This window comes from Talpa europaea (assembly GCF_964194135.1).
Source record: "Talpa europaea genome assembly, chromosome: 4".
Taxonomy (NCBI): Eukaryota; Metazoa; Chordata; class Mammalia; order Eulipotyphla; family Talpidae; genus Talpa; species Talpa europaea.
In genome coordinates this window covers 144,143,510-144,164,239 of record NC_140070.1, presented here as the reverse complement: position 1 = coordinate 144,164,239, position 20,730 = coordinate 144,143,510, and the positions used below count along the sequence as shown (strand labels likewise).

The following is a 20,730-nucleotide window of genomic DNA, read 5'->3' as shown; positions in this document are numbered from 1 at the left end:
GACAATGCGTCAGTCCTTTGGGTGCCTTGGGCAGTGCTTATTGAGGAACCCGGTGTGGTGGATGCCTGTCCCTCGTTAGCCTTTTTGTTTAGAATAATCAGAACACAAAATTAACTTCACTGTATGGTATTAAAATTAAATCAAAATGGTTTTTATCTCTTCTGTCATTACAAATTGAGTTTGTGCCACCTGAAATTTTTTTTAGAGGTTTATATATCAGTAGAATGCACGATAACGTTATTCAAAGTATGGATGGTATTTTTGATTTTCCAAAAATCTATTTTACTGATTTTTTTGAACTAGCTCTTGAATGGCTGGACGTCCTTTTGCCTTGCCTTATTGTAAGACCAGCGCCATCTGTTTTCGTCAGCGCTCAGTCAGCTACTGACCTCGCCGGGTGTCTGGGCCGTGTCTCCAGACGGCTCTGTGGCGGGGCGTCCAGCTCGGTCCTGCTCGCCGGGCGGGCGGGCGGGGCTGCCTCGGTGCAGCGGGCGGGGGGCGCGTCCAGGGGCGCCGCTGGCCGTGCTGCTCGCGGAGCCGGGTGAGGACGGGTTGTCTGTCTGACATTTAACACAAGCTTTTAAAGCTATTTTCCTGTTAAAGACGTTGTCAGGGCAGGAATTCTACAGTGCTTTCGCTCCTGGCCGGCCGCGTGGGCCCTCAGCACGGGCTGCTGAAGGACAGGGGGGCAGGGGCGGCCGGGCCCGCCCTGGGGGGGAGGTGGGGGGCTCCATCCGGCAGCGCGGGCCATGACCCGGGCCCCGGCCATGCTTCGGTTTCCATTCAGCCTCAGGTAAGTTTGGAATTTGGGCGCCCCGACAAAGGTCTGACCGGCCTGGCCTCTGCGCCCTGACCCCGACGCCCCTCCAGCCAGGAGCGGGGTGTTGGGGGACCCTGTGGCTTGCAACATGGGCGAGGGGCGTTTTCTGGGCACCGTCCGTGGCCCGCGTCCCCCCAGCCCCACCCGCGTGCGGCTGGCCCGCAGGAGCCGAGGCCGGACCCCTCAGCGGAGCCCGGGCTGCCCTGGCGTCCCGCCCGCCCGCGCGGGCAGTGCCCGCAGCCCCGTCCCGGCGGCCCCGCGCTGGTGCCCCCCCCCCGCTTCCCCCCCGCCCCCCCCCGCTTCCCCCCCCCGGCCCCCCCCCCCCCCGCTTCCCCCCCCCTCCCCTGCCGGGCCGGCCTGGGCCTGGGCGGCGGGTGTGGCCGTTTGGGTGGGGGTCTGTGTGGGGGCCGGGGTGGGGGTGGGAGCCAAGCGGCTCATGCCCCCAGAGGGCCGCACAGGGCGGGTCACAGAGGAGCCCCGAGTTCCCAGAGCTTGTACCCGATTCTGCGGAGACTCTGAGGAGAGTGCAGGGGCCGCCGCAGATGGGGGTGGGGGTGAGGGGGTTGCCCTGTGTGGCCTTGGGCGGACTGCGGGCCGCCGTCAGGGGGAACCCCGGCTGCACGAACGCACGCCGGGGGGAGGCAGGAAAGTGTCCAGCTTGGAAATTCCAAAACACTATTTTCTGTAGTCCTGAAGGAAGGGGTTTAGGGATCCTCTGGGAAGCCGAGCTTTAGGGGGTGAGTATCGCTGCTGAGTGCTGGCCCGTGTCCGGCTCCTGGACGGGCAGGGAGGGGCCGGGGAGCGGGTGGACGAGGCTGGCTCGAGGGGGGTCAGTCTGTCACTACAGGTCACCCCCCAGATTTCTCACCCCTCACCCCGCGGCGGGGGGGACGCTGCCATATGCGGGTTTGTAGAGCAGCTTCCTCCAGAATTCTTGGGCTTGACCCCTGAATTACCCGGTGCATATTTCTAAAATGGTGGTTTTCTCAAGGAGGCTAAAGCACTTTATAATGTACCAAGTTCTCAGTAATAAAATGAACACTGACCTACAGGGGTGTGGCGGTGCTGTAAATTCCCTGTCCTGCCACTCTTCTGTCTCCCTCAGAGGTGCTTCCCTCTCTGAGCTGTGAAATCCCCAATTATGGTCTTAAGACTTTATCAGGTGGATTTGCCATATACAAAATAATTTATTCCCATTTTCTCCCCACTCTTCTTGAGATTCGAATTTCCTTAGTGTTTCCAAAAACCCAGTTACAGTTTCTTCTATAGCATTTCCTCCCTTATTTGTATTATGAATAATCATTAAAATGTCAGCATTAGTATTTTCTAAGTTCTTAAATTGTCAGTATAGACACTTCCTTTGCTCCAAAAAATAACTACTGTAACTTAAGTCATTGTCCCACAGAAATTTTAAGCTGTAGTAGGATTTTTGCTCTACTGTTGAGCTGGCTGTACCTCTGAAGTGAGCCAGTGGTCTATTTTTAACGTTTTTTTCAACATACAAATGGATGCGATACCAGTATATCCTCACACAAATTTTATCAGATAAAATTTCATTTCTCTTATAAAAATTTATAGTCTAGCATTTGCTAACATTGTGCTAAAAGATGACAGTTTGGATTTTAGGTGGGTTTGCAGAAACAGCTCATAATTGAAAGAGTTTCAAAGGAAAATGAGGTAAAACGCTGCCCTTGACGAGCCCCTCCCCTCTCATGCCCTCTTCCCTGGGGGCCGGGACCTCAGAGCCCAGCCAGAGGGGAGCAGGAGTGCCCTTAGCTTTGCAGTGCCTGCTGACTGAGCAAAACACGGTTTCTTTAGAAATGGGGTTTCCCTGGAAGAACCTGAGTCACAGACTTGGCTCAGGGGGCCTGCAGGTTTGTGGGGGCTGCTGGTGCTGCAGTGGCTCCTGAGAGTTTGCGAGAACTCAGTGGAAGCATTAGCACCTCTTTGACGTGAGTGATTTCAGAGACTGAAGTCATCAGGGCTTTCCCTCTGAGAGCAAAAGCCTTTCCTGGCTCTCTCAGTCCTCTTCACCCGTACACTTGGCGACAGGGCGAAAGTCCTGTCAGAAGAAAAACCAAGGAGGGTGGTGATGGGATTTTCACTTCTTAGGAATTAGTGTTATTCGGTGATAATCAACAAAAAGGCCCGTATTTCCTGGATGCGGTGGGAGCGAGTGCCCAGATATCCCGCAGGGCCAGTGCATGTCCTGCCAATATCTGGGGGCCCAGATACACTGTGCAGACCGTCGCAGATGGACTCTGGGCTGCGAGGCTAGGCTGCCAACAGATGAACAAGAGTCAGAAATACCCTGTCCTAGAATACTGATTCATCTTTCATTTAAAATTTCAAAATCTGGGCCTCCCTGGTAGCACAAGGGGTTAAGTCTCAGCACTATGAAGCTGTCTGCAGTCACTGTGGCCTGAGTGCGATCCCCAGCCAGGGCACGTAGCGCAGCAGACCTCTTCTGTCTCCCCCCTGCTCCCCTCAGCAGTGTATTTCAGTAGATCCACCCATTCTGTTCCCTACTCTGTGAATCACCCCAGCACCTCTGGCCTATACCCCAGTTCTTGTATGCATAAATCTTTAAGAAATATAAAATTTCAAAATCTGGCAAAAATAGAAATGATTCAAGCCCGTCTAGACTTGTAAGCCTGGCCTTCCTGGGGCAGCTCTCAATGTTCCCTGGGGAAGCGCCTGGCGCCTAGCCAAGCATGCCCTCCCCAGGGCTCCTGGCCCTACCTTTCTCTGGAGAGCCCTTCAGTTTTTAGCTCTCAGCTGCTTCTTCAAAGGGAGTCCTTGCCCCTTAAACTAGGTTCAGTTTCTAGAATGTGCTTGTGGCACCCTGCATTACTTCGTTCCTCTCAGCAACTGAGATGCGTAGAATTGTTTTTACAATCTTGATGCTAACCTTCTGCATGCCTGGCACATACCTAGCTCAGAAAATATTTTAATAATGAAGTAGGACTTAAGGCCAGTCAGATAAACTCATCTATTTGAAAAAAAAAAAATCGAATATAGAATTAATACCACATTTCATTTATTTACACCCAATATATAATTCCTTTTTATCTAATCAGTTGCCAGTTTGATGCCTTTTTTTTTTTTTTTAAGATTGATTTATTATGCAAGAACCGGGGTACAGGTCAGAAACGCGGGAGGGTGAGAGGATTCACCAGAGCCAGAGTTGGGAGCAGAACAGGCAGACTGACAAAATACACTGCTGAGGGGAGCAGCGGGCGAGGCAGGAGAGGTCTGCCACACCATGTGGGGTTCTCCCTGGCCGGCGGGGAATCCTACTGGCATTGCAGAGGCTGCAGACAGCTTCGCAGTGCAGAGCTCAACCACTGCACCACCGGGGAGGCCCGTTTGATGCTTTTTTGACCACAGGAAATACTTGGTGTTGGAATCAAAACCTCCCACAAAATCTCACTTGGACAGCTGCTGTTATAGTTATGGCATTTCCTTGTTTAGGGTCTAGGAAGGTGATTTCATAAAAACCTCTGAACACTTCACAACAGTTAAATTAGAGAATTAGAATTGTTACAGAGCAACCTCAATGTGAATGAGTTGACTTGACTGTGGGTCCTCACCCACGTGTTTACAAGGGACTGATAATGAGGCCCAACTGCAGGCACACACAAAAAGGATAATGGAGGGTTTGTTTACAAAAAGGGGAAAATGAAGAAAGGAATAACTCAGGGAGAAAAAAAAAATTGGTGAATGTGTCTACCAGTTCTGCTGAGCTGGAACCCGAACAGCACACTGAAAGCTGGTGAAAACCAAGGCCCCCAAGGCCCCCGTGTCTGGTTATACACCAAGCCTGGCTGCTTAACTCCACCCTCAGCTCCCAGCACCCTCCCCTCGGTGGTGATGACATTATGGGGTTTGTAGTCCTTGGTCTCTTGATCTCTTTGGTCTGGGGTGGGAGTGGGGTCCATGAAACCCATTTGTGGAGTTTGTTCAGGACATCCTTTCACCCCAAACCGAATGATGCTAAAGAGGCCTACATAGGGTTCTAGTTTAAAAATTCAGGTTCTTAAAGGTGTTTTTAGATGAGTGGTTTCGTGATGCTGAAGGCGCTGCAGCCCATCCTTAGAAGTCCACTACCATGTTAGTGACAGTTCTGACAGCGCCAGCTGGAGGGACCTCAGCTTCTCAGACTCCCTTTGAAGAAAAGGAAAGTGGTACCAATGTTAACTCGAAACATGTAGTATATAGCTGATCATCACTGTTTTTTTACTGGGTGATGTGAGTAGTTTTAAAATTGCTTAGGAATGTAAGTAAAATCTGGTATTAGAAGATTTTTGCATTTACGTGAACTTTCACTCATTTTTCAGAATCTGCCCCTAGAAACAGAGTACCCAATACAATAGTGAGAACATGTATGCACAATTGGAAGGACACCATGCAAGTGCCTAGTGAGACTCTGAAAGCAAAAGTAGAACCCGAGAAAGTTCCCTGCAGGTGCACTACTGTAGCTGCAAATAAAATAAAGATAATGAGTAATAGAAAGGAAGCCATTCCAGGATCTGGGAATGTCTGGATTAGGAACAGTAGTGGGAAACTGCCCCATGGACATGCTGCTGTTGCGGCTAAGAAAAAAATTACTGAATGTTTATACAGAGGATGATACAACCATAAATTCTGAATGTGAAACAGCTAGAAGATTAATGGCAAAGGGCTTTGGTTAAGGGCGTTCAGATCCTGGAGAGAAAGCGCAAAACAGTGACAATGAAAATGTAGTCGTGCAATGTGAAGCCCCCGGGGCCACAAGTAAACTGACAGGTGCATTCCACTCCTAGCTCTAAAGGTAACCCCTGGTCAGCACCTTTGAGGAATTTTCTAGATGTCATCATCCAGTGGGTTCAGGTGGGAGGGAGGATTCCTCACAGTCAGCCCTTGTACCGGCACCCAAGGGGAATTGTGAGAAGTAGGTGGTGGTGCCTATAGGTGGAATGGGGGCAAAACATGACTAGCCTAGGATGACTTCAGAAAGGAAGAGCTGGAAGAGAGCTCTTGATGAAATCAAAAGGATGAAAATAATGGGAAGTATACAGGGTAGGTAACATAAAACTCAACCTGATGCTAATCACCAGGAGTCCAAGTTAGCATAAAAAAACTCAGTCCACCATGTCATTGCTGAAATAAAGGGAGAAACTAGGCCCACGTCAAGAGGAAGTGCCTTTGAGCCTGTTAGTGAAGTAACTTTACAAAACACAGACCCTGCAATTCACAATCCCTGAAGTCAAAACCCAGGAGACCCTGGGGATTCAGAGATCAGGCTGTGGAGAGTTGAGTTCTGAAGTAAGCGTTGGAAGTAGGCAACTGGAGAAAGTCTTTACTGCTTATTTGTTTACAATGGAGCTCGTACTGAACTGTGACCGCCCTCTAGGACTAACTCAGGGAATGTCTATTTTTCTAAGAAAGCTACGCAAATTCTTTTTGTTTTTCCTATTTTTTTTGGCGTTCCCTCACCCCCCTACTCTGCTTGTCCTCATTTTTACTTGCACATCACATTTGCAGAGATGCCAAAATGTGCCTCGTCATGAGGCAGGTCTTAGTTTTATTCAGAAAAAAAGATGTCGAGATTTAAAATCCAAAGTCATATTTTTAGATGATTCAGTGACAGCCTCATGTTTTTGTACAGCACCTTAAAAGTTAGAACCTGGAGCAAATCCATTGGTCTCATCATCAGAAACTCCAGTGGCAAGATGTCTGGGTCACCTTATTGTGGCCTTTGCTAGGATTAGAAAAACTGGTCTTGATGGTCTTTAAAGAGTTTCTTGGCAGAGGCTTAATTTGTTAGCCGGTATTCTGTTGAAGTCAAGACCACCAGATTAAATGAACATATTGTCAAATCTCCTTAACATAGTACCATGCTATTGGAAAAATGAATTGTTAGATGCAAGTTGTTTTCCCATTTAAAAATATTTGTGAATATTAGGATATGATTTTGCATGTATAAATCTGAAAAAGTAAACTATAGAAACCTAGCGGTTTCTATTTCCCTTTTATTAAAAGACTAATAATGTAATGCATCTTTTGTGGTTATACAGATCGACCAAATATTTAGATTACTTGAGAAATTTGTGGTTGCATGCCTGCTTTTAAAGGCTTGGTTTCTTTTTTTCTTAAAATAAGCCAAAATGTTTTTAATCTACAGAGTCTGTGTCCTTTGCTCTCTTTCCTTTGATCAGAAATACTAATAACCGGTGTCTTGTTACTAGCACAGGTGAGAAAAGGAAGAATTCCTAATAAGCTGCTAATATTTTTGGGTTCACGGGGTTTGATTTTTGATCTCTAATGAAATGTTTAAATCTACTTCTAGTCCCATATTTACACTTAATTTCATGGAAGTTTCTTATTGGGTATATTATATCCTCAACAAATACTATCAAATGAAAATATTTAAGTCTTGGATTATTTTATGCAAAATTTCAGTGTAGGGACTGGCAATTTTGAATTTATTATTTGCTGTAATAGGGTTAATTTCTGTCAGTACTTGAGAGTATATCATTCTCTCACAGTGGAATCCCTTTTCTGGTTTAGTATTTAATTTGAAGATTTTTTTTTTATTAAGTGGTTGCCCTAAATTTATTTGTAATTGCACGTAATAAGCATTTTTTGAAAACAAACATACTTGGTACAACTCTGAAATGTATGTAGAATTTAAATCACAACCAAATGTGCTAACAGCACCCTATTTGTAATTTTAATCAGCTTTCCAGAAAGAATTTTTCATACTGTAATTGTGAAATCAAATTGAGGCTCTCGCTGGTAGAAGTGACCAGTTATTTAATTTGACAAAGGGACTGAGTCAACTTGATACCTAAAGCACCTTTTTTATTCTGTAATTCAGTCATTCAATAAAACCAGTTAACCCAGGGGTCTTAATGCAGTTTTGAGATATTGCACTGGTGATGCTGTGTATCCTAGTTCACTAAGTCTATAGGTCACTAAAACTTAGCTTATTACTAAGCTCTTTCTGGATGGCAATGTGGTCTTATTGTTTATACTGAAATGTTCAAATTTTGCTTAAAAATCTAAACTTTCATTTTGCAATAATGTGTAAAATTGCTAAATACCGATTTATGTAAATGCTTTTGTTGATCATGGTTTTTCCACATCTTAAAAATCAAGATGTTTCTAGCAACTGGGACTTTTTGACCCCAAGAAGCTCCCTCTGACCTCAAATTAGCACTGAGCTTTGTGACTAGTTGAGGGGTTCACAATGTAAGCAGTGCCGTCCCGGTAAACGGATTTCGGCAAAACGAAATCTAGGCAAAGGGATTTTTTTCAGTGCAATACCGGGAATTTTCATTTTGCTGAGGCACAGCGGCCCCTTTCTGCTCCAGCCTGGAACGGTGCTCTGTGAACTGTCTTCCCGCACATCTTGAAGAAGAACCAATTCAGACCCAGTTCCACGCGCTGCCGATGAAGGAGAAGCTGCGGAAAGCGAGAACGAATTTTGTACCAGAAATGTCCAACTATTTTTGCATTCTCATCAAGTCTCCTACGTCAGCCTGATAATCATCAGCTTTTGAAATGTGAGTTCCTATTGCCAGAGTAAAGATTTCATTTCTAGACCTGCCGAAGCACTGTGTTTCTTCTAACCCCCCACCCCCCACCCCGCACCCCGCACCCCGCACCCCCCACCCCCCACCGTGCCTGCACACATGGCCCGGCAGGCCTGCCTGGGGCCGCACGTGGAGCCCGCGCGTCACCCGCTGCGCAGGAGGCCCCGCCCACTCCACCCAGGCCCCCGCCCACTCCACCCAGGCCCCCGCCCCTCCGCCCGGGCCCCGCCCCTCCCGCCCCGGGCCCCGCCCTCTCCGCCCGGGCCCCGCCCCTCCCGCCCCGGGCCCGCCTGGAGCCTCTCTAGCCACAGCATCCGGGCTCTCGGTCTCCCACGCTCGGCCGCGGGAGGAAAGGCTCTGGGTTGGTTTGGTCGCCGGGACGTGGGGCGCGCGCTCGGCGGGGCGCGACGATGCGCGAGCTGGCGCAGGGGGCGTGGCGGTCCCGGGCGCATGCGCATGCGCCAGGGGCGGGGGCGTGGCGATGCTCGGGCGCGTGCGCCGGGCTGGTGCGGGGGCGCGTGGGGCCCGGGGCGCATGCGCCGTCCTGTGAGGCCCGGTTGGTCCCGGCCCTGACGGGGGCGATGGCGGCCACGTTCTTTGGGGAGGTGGTGAGGGCGCCGTGCCGCGCCGGGACCGAGGACGACGACGACGAGGAGGAGGAGGGGCGGAGGGAGACGCCCGAGGACTGGGAGGTCCGGCGGCGGCTGGCGCGGAAGAGGTGAGGGCCGCCCCGTCCCGCCGGCGCCCGGGCGGGGAGACGCGGCCGCCGGCGCGCGCGGGGCGCCGCTGTGGCCTGGCGGGCGGGGGACGCGCCGCGCAGCCCGGCGCCCCGCTTCTGCCGGCCGGGGGCGCTGGCCCGCGCCGCTCTGGGCGCCCGCGCGGCCCGTCCCCGGCAGCTGGAGCGCGACGCGGGCGCCCGGCCGTGCGGTGACTCGGCCCGCGGCCCCTCACAGCCAGGGCCGCCGCCGCCCTCTGCTCGCCCGGCCCCCCCGAGCACGCGCGCCGCGGAGAGCCTGCTTCCTCCTCCTCCTCTTTTTTAAAGATTTGTTTATTGATGCGCCCAAGAGCTGGGGCGCAGGCCAGAGGTGTGGGCGTGAGAGGCTCCACCAGAGACAGAGCGGGGAGCAGAACAGGCAGACTGACTGAAATCACGGCTGAGGGGGGCAGCGGGCGAGTCTGGAGAGGTCTGCCGCGCCGTGTGTGTAGCTCCCTGGCCGGCGGGGGGGTGGGGGGGATCGAACTCGTGCTGCAGAGACGGAGGACAGCTTCATAGACCGCACCCCCACTCGTTGCACCACCAGGGAGGCCCAAAGCCTGCTTACTCTTCACTCCCCACTTCGGTTAGCATTTTGTCAGTAACAGGTGGATAATACAACTTTTATTTTTCAAAAATTACATTCCTACACACAGAAATTGGAGAAAACAGTAAGGTGACCCCTCACCCATTCGCATGCAGCCAAAGCTTGACTTCATCTGCCACCACCGCTAGGTGAGCCCCAGTCACACGGCCCTTTCACCCTGGCGTGTTCACAGAGTGCATCTCAGGCCGTTCTGCGTTTTCTTACATAACTGTCAGCATGCCTGACAAAACTAATCATAATTAAAAAATTCTATTTAAGAGCCAGACTGATCACATGTATCCGTTTGTCACAAGCATGTCATTTTATGTGGGTCTGTGTTAACACAGCCTCACCGCGTGCACACATCACACTTAGATTCTTGTCTCTGGGCAGCCCCCTCTGCTCACCTCTGCCTGGAGACTCAGTTGTCCTGTGTGGACAGTGGCCCGCACTGAATGTGTCTGATTGTTTCTACCTGGTAGCAATTAACATGTGTCCACCACGACTGTTTCCTCTGAGTGGATGTTTTTTCGAGAGGCTTGGTCAAGTTCAGATTCCGCATTTTGTTGGCAGGAATGCTTTCAAGGTGGTGTTGGCTGTTTCTTACTGCACAGGATGCCCGATTCTATCTTCAGGGGCAGGAAGACTGATGGATGGTCTGGTGGACAGCCTCACCTCTATTTGTGGAGTTCTTTATGAACTTTGCCTGGAATAGTTTTATTTGTAAATTTTTGTTAATGAATCTATTTCCTGTAATTGTGTTCTTTATATAATTAAAGTCAGTATTTTACCTATTATACAGTCATAGTATCTTTTTCATCCTAGTATAGTACTGATGATATTTAAGTGTTTTCATCTTTCATTTCTGTTTAGGGAGGTGCGACTCCTTCGAAGACAGACAAAAACATCTTTGGAAGTTTCTCTGCTAGAAAAATATCCTTGCTCCAAGTTTATAATTGCTATAGGAAATAATGCGGTAGGTAAGTAGAAATGCAGAAGATGAAACATTTTGTTGAAAGGCCAAATTCTGAGATTAACATTTCTTTCCATCAAAAAAGATTACTTTTTAAGAAAAAGTCATAGTGGAGTAGCTATGTTTGAACAGAATCTGTGTTTTCTGCTCAAGTGGCAATGTCCATTAAAAAATTACCAGTTTTACTGAGGAATAATCAATGTATAGCAATTTATTACTTTCACATATACATAATTTTAGCATTTGTGTTTATTGTGAGATGGTCACACAGTGAGTCTAGTAAACGTCTGTCCCAAAAAATAGTTACAAATTTTGTTTCTCTTGTGATGAGGACTTGACACTGTCTTTTTGATAAACTTAAAATAGATGCTGTAAGGGGAAATAGTCTTGGTTTTAGGAACTTACAGACTCAAGGAACTGTTCATTGTGTGTTGAGGTGCCTGGGTTCCTAAAGGTGCCTGGGCCTGCTTTGGCCAGACTTGAGAGGCAGGACTATTTTGCGTGCCAAGCCCCCTTGTAGCAGTGGCCCTTAGTGGGCCTAACAGACTCCTTTGCGAACATGATGAGAACTCTTAAAAGAATAGTAATAATCACTGACATTTTTGAACACTTTAAGTTCTAAGATTTTTACAATATGAGTCCATTTGCCAGGTTGAAGTCAGAATGCTGTGGAGCTGGTGAGAACATGTACACGTATATGCCAACCTCTGTAGCTCTGGGAGGTTCACAGGCTCTGAGGAGAGCATTTGGGAGTCCAGTTAAGATCCCTTGCTGGGCCTCCCTGGTGGCGCAGCGGTTGAGTGCCACGCTGCAAAGCTGTCCGCAGCCTCTGCAGCACCAGTTCAATTCCCCGCCGGTCAGGGAGAACCCCACATGGCGCAGCAGACCTCTCCTGCCTTGCCCTCTGCTCCCCTCGGCAGTGTCTTTGGTCCGTCTGCCTGTTCTGCTCCCCACTCTGGCTCTGGTGAATCCTCTCACCCTACCACGCCTCTGACCTGTACCCAGTTCTTGTATAAAATAAATATTAAAAAAAAAAAGACCCCTTGCCCTGTAGCCAAGGGCTTGCAGTCAAGCATCCTCAGTACTCACTGATTCATTTATAGAAAGTTCTCGTGGCCCAAAATTTTCCAGAAGAGTGTTACAGTGAGAGAGTGGTTGCATCTGCCATTGAGCCTGTGTTCTCAAATCCTGGCTCTAATATGCTCTATGGTCAGGAAATGGCCTTTAATGGTGTAGTGCCTCAGTTTCCCTTTCTGCAGTGGTGGTGTAAGGTGCATGGTCTTGAATGGTTGTTGGAGGTTTGAAATTCTGGATTAGCTTGAAGTTTATTGACTAGACTCAAATGCTAACTTATTCTAATTGTTTTCACAGCATTTTTGTCATCATTTGTCATGAATTCTGGAGTCTGGGAAGAAATTGGTTGTGCCAAATTCTGGAATGAATGGTGCAGAACCACAGATACTACACATCTATCCCCCGCAGAGGCTTTTTGTGTGTTTTATCATCTCAAATCAAATCCCTCGGTACGTGGACGTAATGTGTGTGTTGAAGAAGCAGTTATTTAGGATTCATTTATGTGGTGTTTATTTGCGCTGCATACTCCGTATATTCCTGTATGAGGAATTCTGCCTGTGGGTCATAGTAGTAACCACTTTTTAAAAAAATTTTAGTGTGGCACGTACAGTGTGTTGATAGAGTTCTTATGGAACTCTAACTGTTGGAAATAAACCATAAACATTAGCTATCTAAATGTCACCCTCATTCAAAAAATTATTTCCGTTGGCATCTCTAATCACATAAAGGTATGTGCATTTGGAGAAAGCAGGGAGTTCGATTTTATATTATTACATATAAAGTGTATTTCCAGAACATAGCCAGTATCTGGGCCACACTGGCCACTCAGGTAATGTTTGGGCACTGGGATGCTTTGTGCATTCTGCACACCGTTCTTTGACACTGGGCTTTCACCCTAGCCCGGCTTGTCCTTTTTTTTTTTTAAAAGACACTCTGTAATGATGTTGACTGATTTTAATGGATTGCACTTACCCTGATCCTACCTTTGGGTCCATTCAGAGAAAACATGTATGGGGCAGCCTGCGGGGGAGAAGTGATGCAGGTGAGGTGCCCAGGCTGGTGACACATGCCTCCCTGACTGCTTGTCTAGCAGGGCACTGATTCCCAGCTGTGGCAACCAGGCCCGAGGAGGCCCGCTCAGCAGTGTCACAAGGTTGTAGTGTTGCCAATTTCACAAGGTAGGGACCAAGCCTTGAAAATTGCAGTGTGGTTTAGTGATACTTAAGCTTTGTTTTCTAACATCTACCCAGAGGTTTCTAAGTTTGTACAAGGATTTTTATGAGCATACAGTATTTGTAGGAAATAAATAAGGAAACTAAGCATGTTCTTTATCTGATCCTTAGTGGAGTTATCTCTTGATCATTGAGAACCTCTGCATTTGGCCCAGTCTTTTCTGCTTGTCGCCTCTTTCCCTCTGTGCTTCCTTTGTGTTACTGTCAGTGTCACCAGCAGTGTTTTCATAGGAGACAGTTGGCTTCTGTGGGTCATGGTATCCCACGAGCATTCAGAATAAGGAGTCTCATCTTTCATAGCATTGGGTTTTGCAAGTCATTTCACTTTGAGCATATGGTCTGGAACTTGCTTTCTAAAATAGTGCCATCTTCCAGGCCTTAGCAACATTGCAGGGTGCCATTTGCACTCAGATGCTATTGGGCTGCTGTCATCTCTTCCGATAGAAACGCATTTTTACATAATGCTTGCCTCTCACAGAGTACATATCTTGAGTCTGCTTTTTACATGAGAAGGGCAACAGGATGGCGGCTTCCCCGTCTCACATGGGGGATCCTCCAGTGTTTGCTGGTGGAGCAACTCTCTTTCACGTAGATCCAAGATGCACTTTATTCTTGCCAGCAAGGCTTGATTCTTAAATTTTATGGAAAAATCAGTAGCGGGTTCAGGAAAACAAGTATTATCTAAGTGTCATGTTAGGATCCATGTAACATGTCTGTGGTGATAGTTTGATGTATAGTTGATTTCTTTGACCTAACGGAACACTGGAACTTGGTATTTCAGGTTGTCCTTTGTCAGTGCAGCTGCTACGTTGCTGAAGATCAGCAGTATCAGTGGCTGGAGAAGGTGAGAGAACAGACGGGATGGTGGACACAGGATACAAATACTGTGAGATTTTCTTAAAAATATTGTAGGAATTTGTTCTAGAATATAAAGGATAAAAGAACCCAGATATCTTTTGACTGTAAGCAGTGTGCTGAGATTCGGGGCGGGTGGGGGGGGTGGTCACGGAAGCTTAAGATCTAGTCGGCCTCTTCCCATCCACCTTATTTTGTTTGAATGAGAAACAGGCCATGCACACGGACCAGGACAGGGCCACAGCCTGTGGGAGAGCAGGACTGATGTGCGGCTGGAGGAGCTGGGGCTGGGGACTCCATCACTGCTGAGCCGCGTGTCCCTCTTGTTTTTATTGTTGCAGCCTTAGGAGGAGGTGATTGAGGCTTCATTTTGTGGGACAATTGTGCTTATATGTGCCCAGTGAAAATGTGTCAGTGAAGAACTTAACTGGGGATTCTAGAGAATAATCATAATTTTGGCAGTTGCATCTTATTTTATTTTATTTTTTTAAAGATTTATTTATGCATACAAGAACGGGGGTACAGTTCAGAGTTGCGGGTGGTGGAAGGATGCACCAGAGACAGAGTGGGGAACAGAATACGTGGATTGACAGAAATACACTGCTGAGGGGAGCAGCGGGTGAGTCAGAGGTCTGCTGTGCCATGTGGGTATCTTCCTAGCCAGGGATCGAACTTGTGCTGCAGTGGCTGTGGCTAGCTTCATAGGTTGCGTCTTAACCCCTTGTGCCACCAGGGAGGCTCCCAATATTTCAGTTTAAATCATAGGTATGTCTTCACATAGTTATTATAGTCCACTTCTTCACAGAGAAATGTGGTGTCCGCCTGTTTGAAACCAGATTGACATACTTGGGCACATCCGTTAGCAGTTAAGGGCATTTTCAAATTGACTTGTCTGAGCAGTTCTGTGAACCGACCTCAGAAGGGTGGAAACTTGGTGTACTATTCATTTTTAATTCATGTAGGATGAGCTGACAGGTGGAGAGTATGTCATTTTTATATCATTGAACAAGTTTTTTTCTTTCAGACTTGGAAAAGACGTAGAATTAGGCATTTCCAACACACAGTGTTTCAGTGTTTTCCCCGGGGCCCCCTTTGGGCCCTGCCACCACACAGGCCTGAGGGGGATGCTGCCAGCGTTCAGGTCGTTGTCGTTGTCAGGAGGGCGGTGGCTCACTTTTTTGTTTATTCACAAAGCTCCAATGTCATGAATTTAAACTTATAGATCATTTATGTCCTCATATAAAATCATCAGTGCTAATGTTATTTGAAATAGCCATTTTCTTTTCCTATAAAATATTTTCAAACAAGTTGCAGTGACCTAAACAGCTAATCATCTTTAAAAAATAGCTGTTTTCTTTAATGGAGGGTTTATTTTATTTTTATTTTTTTTAAAGATTTATCTAAGCATAGGGTATAGGCCAGAAGTGAGGGAGTTGAGAGGATTTACCAGAGAGTGGGGAGCAGAACAGGCATATCTACTGAAATCCACTGCTGAGGGGAGCAGTGGGGAGACAGGAGAGGTCTGCTGCACCGTGTGGGTAGATCCCTGGCCGGGGATTGAACTCAGGCAGTCACAGTGGAAGCGCTGAGACTTAACCCCTAGGCCGCCAGGGAGGCCCCTCATTATGGATTTTAAAGCTGGACGTGTCCTTGGAAATCTGTTATATGTAAACTTGGGAGGACATTGAGTTTGGCGCGATTGACACTTCCCCACAGTTTGTCATCTAAAGGTGAATTTTAGAAGTGTCATTTGTGGCTGTCTGTGGCGTGTGGGAAACGATGTGACCTTGACCTCTGACAGGTGCTCCCCGTTCCTTTACTCTGGCGACGGTGTGTCGTCATTGGTGGTGTCCCTGATCTCACTTACATAGATGGCAGCTCCGTGGGGAGGTAGCCCTGGCCTTCGTTCACAAAGAGGCCACCCGACCAGACAGAGACAGAACCACCCAGACTCGGGGGAGAGGCAGCCAGACCTGTGTCCAGCCCCGCAAGGTGTCATCTGCTGCCGGTGGCACTAGGTGAACAAACTCTTCAGTGACAAAAGTGTATATGTACATTGTAATTTAAGATCAATTTTACCGTAGGTCTTCGGCTCTTGTCCAAGGAAGAGTATGCAAGTGACTGTTCTCACGTGTCGACACGTTACCGACTACAAAACTTCAGAGTCTACTAGCAGCCTTCACTCTCCTTTCCTGAAAGCTCTGAAAACACAGAATTTCAAAGACCCTCCGTGCTGTTCCCTGCTAGAGCAACCGAACATTGTCCACGACCTTCCCGCAGCAGGTACTAGCAGCGTGCCTTCCCCGTTACGGCTTGTTCCTGCCCAGCTGGTCGTCAGGTGGCTTGCTGATTGATGACGACGCGTTGCTGTGACTCGTCAGCGTCTGCACTCCCAGCGCGTTGTGTTTGGGTCGGGTTTTAGACTTCCCAGATACATGCGTCCTCTGACAGCAGCGCAGGTTTCTCCCGGTCACCCTTCAGACTGACTTTTTGTTCTTTGGTAACTGCATGGAAGCCAGCGTTAGGTGTGTGTGTTAGGTGTGTGTTGACGTGTGCGTGTGAAGAGGCTTGGTCGGGTGAGTGTTACCAGAATTGAAGGCTTCAGATACCACGTCTTGGGAGTTTCACTACTCTCTTATTTTTGAGTGCTGTTACTAATTAGGCCCTAGTATTGTGTCAGAATTGTCATTTGTTTTTCTGTAATTAACATATTGACGCTATGTCTTTCTTCTGAATCCTTAAAGTGAGACTTTTTCCCCTTTAAATACTAGGTTTACTAGACTGAGAAGTGGCAACTATTTTTGGCATTATGAACATTATATTTTTGTTAACTACATTTAATTTGCTCTGTATGATAGTCAGCACAATTTTAATCTTAAAATGTGTCACAGCAGTGTGTTCAGGAAATGCACCGTAAACATAACCGCCAAAGCAGGGGATTGTCTAGGAAAATCAATTGGTTCTGAACGACAGTGTGCGTTAGAACTAGTTCAGAATGGCAGTAAATGCTTCGAGAAAGAGGCAACAGAGATGGCTGTTTTTAAAAGCAGCTGTTGTTATTTAGAAGTGTTTAATGTAAAAATTATCGTAGAAAACTTTGTGCCTTTTCTTGCTTGTTCACAGTTCTGAGTTATTGTCAAGTATGGAAAATCCCTGCCGTACTCTACCTGTGTTACACCGATGTGATGAAATTGGACCTCATTACAGTGGAAGCTTTTAAGCCTGTGCTTTCTTCCAGAAGCTTGAAAGGTTTGGTTAAGGTAAGGTGTGAACCATGCCCTTAGTAGCTGGATGATTACAGTGAACTCACACTGAACATAAATTTATGCTGTGAATTTAAACCTAAACCACACCTACAGGCCCCTTCTCAAATAGAGCATCCTGGTCTGCGAGGTGAGCTTGCTCGTGCCGCCCGCCTGGCTTGCTCGTGCCGCCGATGCTTCCTGCGTGTGGGATCGGGCGGTGCAGGGCGGTGAGGGCAGGTGCTGTGTGGAAGGATGTTTCCTCTTCAAAAAGTTTCTGTAATTTGGGAGGTAGAAATTTTTGAGAAGGCATTTAGTTAATTTGGAATTAATGAACTTTGAATTCTGAGGAGGCAGAGTATGGATCAGATGGTCGTAACATTCGCCTTAGTTTTCTTGAGAATGATGCAGCCATCCCGCCCCCCGTTCTCAGCTTGCTTGGGTCGGGGCACTTCCTGGGACAGTGCGTGTCGGAACCGGGCGCAGAGCTCCGCCTGTAACTTCAGGAGGTCCCGGGAGCCCCTCCTTGCCCGCAGGATTTGCTCTGAGTCCATGGGCCCCCGGGTTAAGAACTTCTTGAAGGGGAGAGGCTAGAGCAGCATTGTTCTTTGTTCTAGAATGGGAGAAAGCTGCTCTGGGGTCAGCTCCCTTCACAAGCCTCGCGAGTGAGCTTGCTGCCAAGGGTGTCAGCCCCTTGTGTGATGGGGCCGTGTTGGTCCATTTTGGTGCCCCCGGTTCTGTACCTGGCGTGTCAAAGACGGTCAGCCATTAGTTGAATTAATAAAACTAAAACACGAATTCAGTGTAATTAACGATGTTTTTCACGTTAGCTGGAGTCATGGATCGTCCCCCAGACACGTGCAGTCACTTCCTGTGTGGCACCTCCTGCTGAGCGAGCCCCCTGGAGTGTGTGCCTCCTGGGGGAACACCCTCCCCCCCAGCCACTCTGAGCTCAGACTTGCACCACCATTGTCATAGGGTTCAAGTTCCTTTGAGCTTTTAAGAATATTTTTTGAAGGAAAAATTGAAATAACTAAAAACCCTTTTCATTTCTTGCTTGAAATAAAAAATTTTGGGGGTGCTGAATGCTGTTTCTTGCTGACCAGCTGCAGTCCCCTGGGTTCCGCTCATCCTCGGTTCTGTAGTCCCGGGTTCTGCTCGTCTCAGGGTGGTTTTAGTTGACAAAGTGGAATTAGCTTGAGCGCCTCCTGTGTGGACCCCCCAGTGCGAGGCTGTCGCTGCTGTGGGGCCTCCAGAGGCTCCTGGGGCAGCGCGATGCCCCATGGGAAATGGGCTCTTCACCTGGATTTGGGGGTGTGGGTGGGTCCTGTGCCAGAGGGCAGCAGTGTGAGCCTGTAAGCAGGTAAGTTCTGGGTAACTGAGGAGCGTGTGGTGAGCGTGCTGCTGGGGTGCGGAGGGATGTGACAGCCCCTGCGTGGGAGTGGCCGGGCTGGAGCTCGGGGTCTGCGTAGGGCTGGGCCAGCTGGGAGCCCTGAGGTGCCCTGGAGAGGTTTGGGTGGGGTTGGGGGTGGGGCCTGTCCCGCTACTTGCCTTGTTTTGGAAAGGGCAGGTGAAAGGCAGCCTGGCCCTGTGAGGCCTCCTTGTTTCCAGAGTGGATTGTAATCTGCATGTTTCTTCTGACTGAATTCCTGTTCTGGTCTTACTGAATTAACTTTTTCCTCCTCCTTCCAGAATATTCCCCAGAGCACAGAGATGCTGAAGAAATTTGTGACCACAAATGAGATTCAGAGTAACATTTACACGTGACCCCAGAGATTGTTCTGTCAGGTGTGCTACCGTCCACGCCTTGAAGGGAGCTGTGTGCACTGTTTTGTAGGTGACTTTTTTTTTTCTCCCCAAGGGGGGCATTTTGAGGCTGTTAAAAACAGAATAAACTTACTTCAAATTTTTTATAGTTTCAGTTTCTTTTTTTATGGTGCTGCTGGTCACAGATGAAATAAGCCAGACGTTTCTTCTTTGTCCACTGGGTGGGAGTATTGCTTTATTTGAATATTTTAAGATACTACAGATTTTTAAGTTACAGGAAACAACAGGTTGCATGAATGCCACAAAGTATAATTAATTTGGTGCCAACATTCGGTGTGTCTGAAAGTTGCTTACCTGTTGTGAGAAGTTTCTCTGTTTTGAGTTCTGTTATTTCTTTGTCCTGTGGTAAAAATTGGTGACCAGGTAACAAAGGTACATTTGCTCCAAGTGAAGCACACACTTGGTTTCGTCGCCTTTCAGTAGTGACTGACAGGCAGCCTCTTCGCCCAGACTTGATGTCGGGGCACCTGGAAGAACACCTGCTACTTCCTGGGGGAATCTGAAGCCGGCCCCCCACCCGGAGGGCAGGGAGAGAAGCCCCACTCCAGATTGATTGGGGAGTGTCGTGCTGAGCAAGGGAACTTAAAAGATGAGCCCTTTTCTGCACCACCCCCTGCCAAAGTTACTTACTTCATGTCCAAAGGGACAGGTTTGTTACAGGAAGGGAGAGAGGGGTGAAGGGCGCGTGCGCGGACGGCAGCAGAAAGCCGTCCCTGCAAGGGGCACCGTCCCAGGCGGCCAGGCTTGGGGAGTCTCCTCTCCTGCTCAGTAAAGGGGAGAGGGATGGACTCGGGGGGGCCCGAGCGCCGGTGACCCCGGGCTAGAGAGTCTGGAGGCTGCGCTCTGCAGGGGCAGGGGGTAGGGGTGCCCCTCGGGTCAGCTCCGAGACTCACCAGACTCAAGGGGCTGGAGGCAGGGAGCCCACCAGTGTCTCCACTCACCTCAAATTCAGAGCCGCCCAGAAGCAGCTTGTCAGAACCCAGCTCTGCAGACGAGCAGGCCTTGCGCTGAGGTCCGTCCCGGAAGGAGCTGGGGCAGTACGAGAGGGGCGCAGGCCCTGTAACCCCCACGGCGTCCTGGCATTTCAGCTGGCTCTTGACACAGGCTCGAAGCCCCTATTATACAGAATGGACGCCAGGTGCCCTCTGCTGCTTTTTCTTGCCGTCTTGCCCTGCCTGAAGTTGGAGATGAAGGTTCTGGGGCCTCCTGGCTGGAACCTCCCAGAAAATTAGAAATCCCACCTGGGCTCAGCCTCACAGGCGACGCTGCTGCTCCAGCTTCCCGGCCTCTGTGGCTCCGCATGGGGTCCCGGCTGGCGGAGTCGGGCTCTGAGTGGCGGCCTTGGCCGAACTGGCCTTGGACCAGGCTGCAGTCTGCCCGGCGCGGCCGTCACGGGCTCTCTGGCGTGGTTTTAGCTCCAGACCTGCTCTCCTTGCACTCACGCCCTTGTCTTTATTTGAAAGCGCTGCCAGGAACGCTTCCTGCTGTGCTAACTCGATGAACCTGTGGCAGGAGGCTGCGCAAGCAGGGCCTGTGAGGTCCTGGGTCAGGCCTGAGTCCTGCTAGAAAGGGGCTTGGGCCGGCGGGCCAGGTGCAGGAATGTGTCAGCCCTGGTCCTGCAGTTGGGGGGCAAGGTATCCCCCCAAACAGAGAACCAGCCGGCACAGCAGTATTTGCAAGCTTGTCTTCTGGGCATGTCAACGCCTCCAACCGAGCCTGGGGGCCCAGACAGGAGCTGCTGAAGTGTCAGGGCGGCCATTCCAGGGCTCAGCCACCCAGCCAGCCAC

The 20,730-nt window shown here is 49.1% G+C and overlaps 1 protein-coding gene across 3 annotated transcripts; it reads left to right on the top strand.

Moving 5' to 3' along the window:
- Positions 1 to 8,981: 8,981 nt before the first annotated feature.
- On the top strand, positions 8,982 to 18,883 carry PSMG1 (proteasome assembly chaperone 1; the record flags this gene model as incomplete). Of its 3 annotated transcripts, none has more annotated exons than XM_084231007.1 (7): positions 8,982 to 9,118; positions 10,614 to 10,720; positions 12,085 to 12,236; positions 13,816 to 13,863; positions 15,959 to 16,157; positions 16,998 to 17,134; positions 18,809 to 18,883. In XM_084231007.1, 7 exons carry the CDS (start codon positions 8,982 to 8,984, stop codon positions 18,881 to 18,883), a joined length of 855 nt encoding a protein of 284 aa, XP_084087133.1. The 3 variants fall into 3 exon arrangements, with proteins under 3 accessions (XP_084087133.1, XP_084087132.1, XP_084087134.1); XM_084231006.1 differs by having other exon boundaries at positions 13,801 to 13,863; XM_084231008.1 differs by lacking the exon at positions 13,816 to 13,863.
- Between the last annotated feature and the right edge of the window lie 1,847 nt (positions 18,884 to 20,730).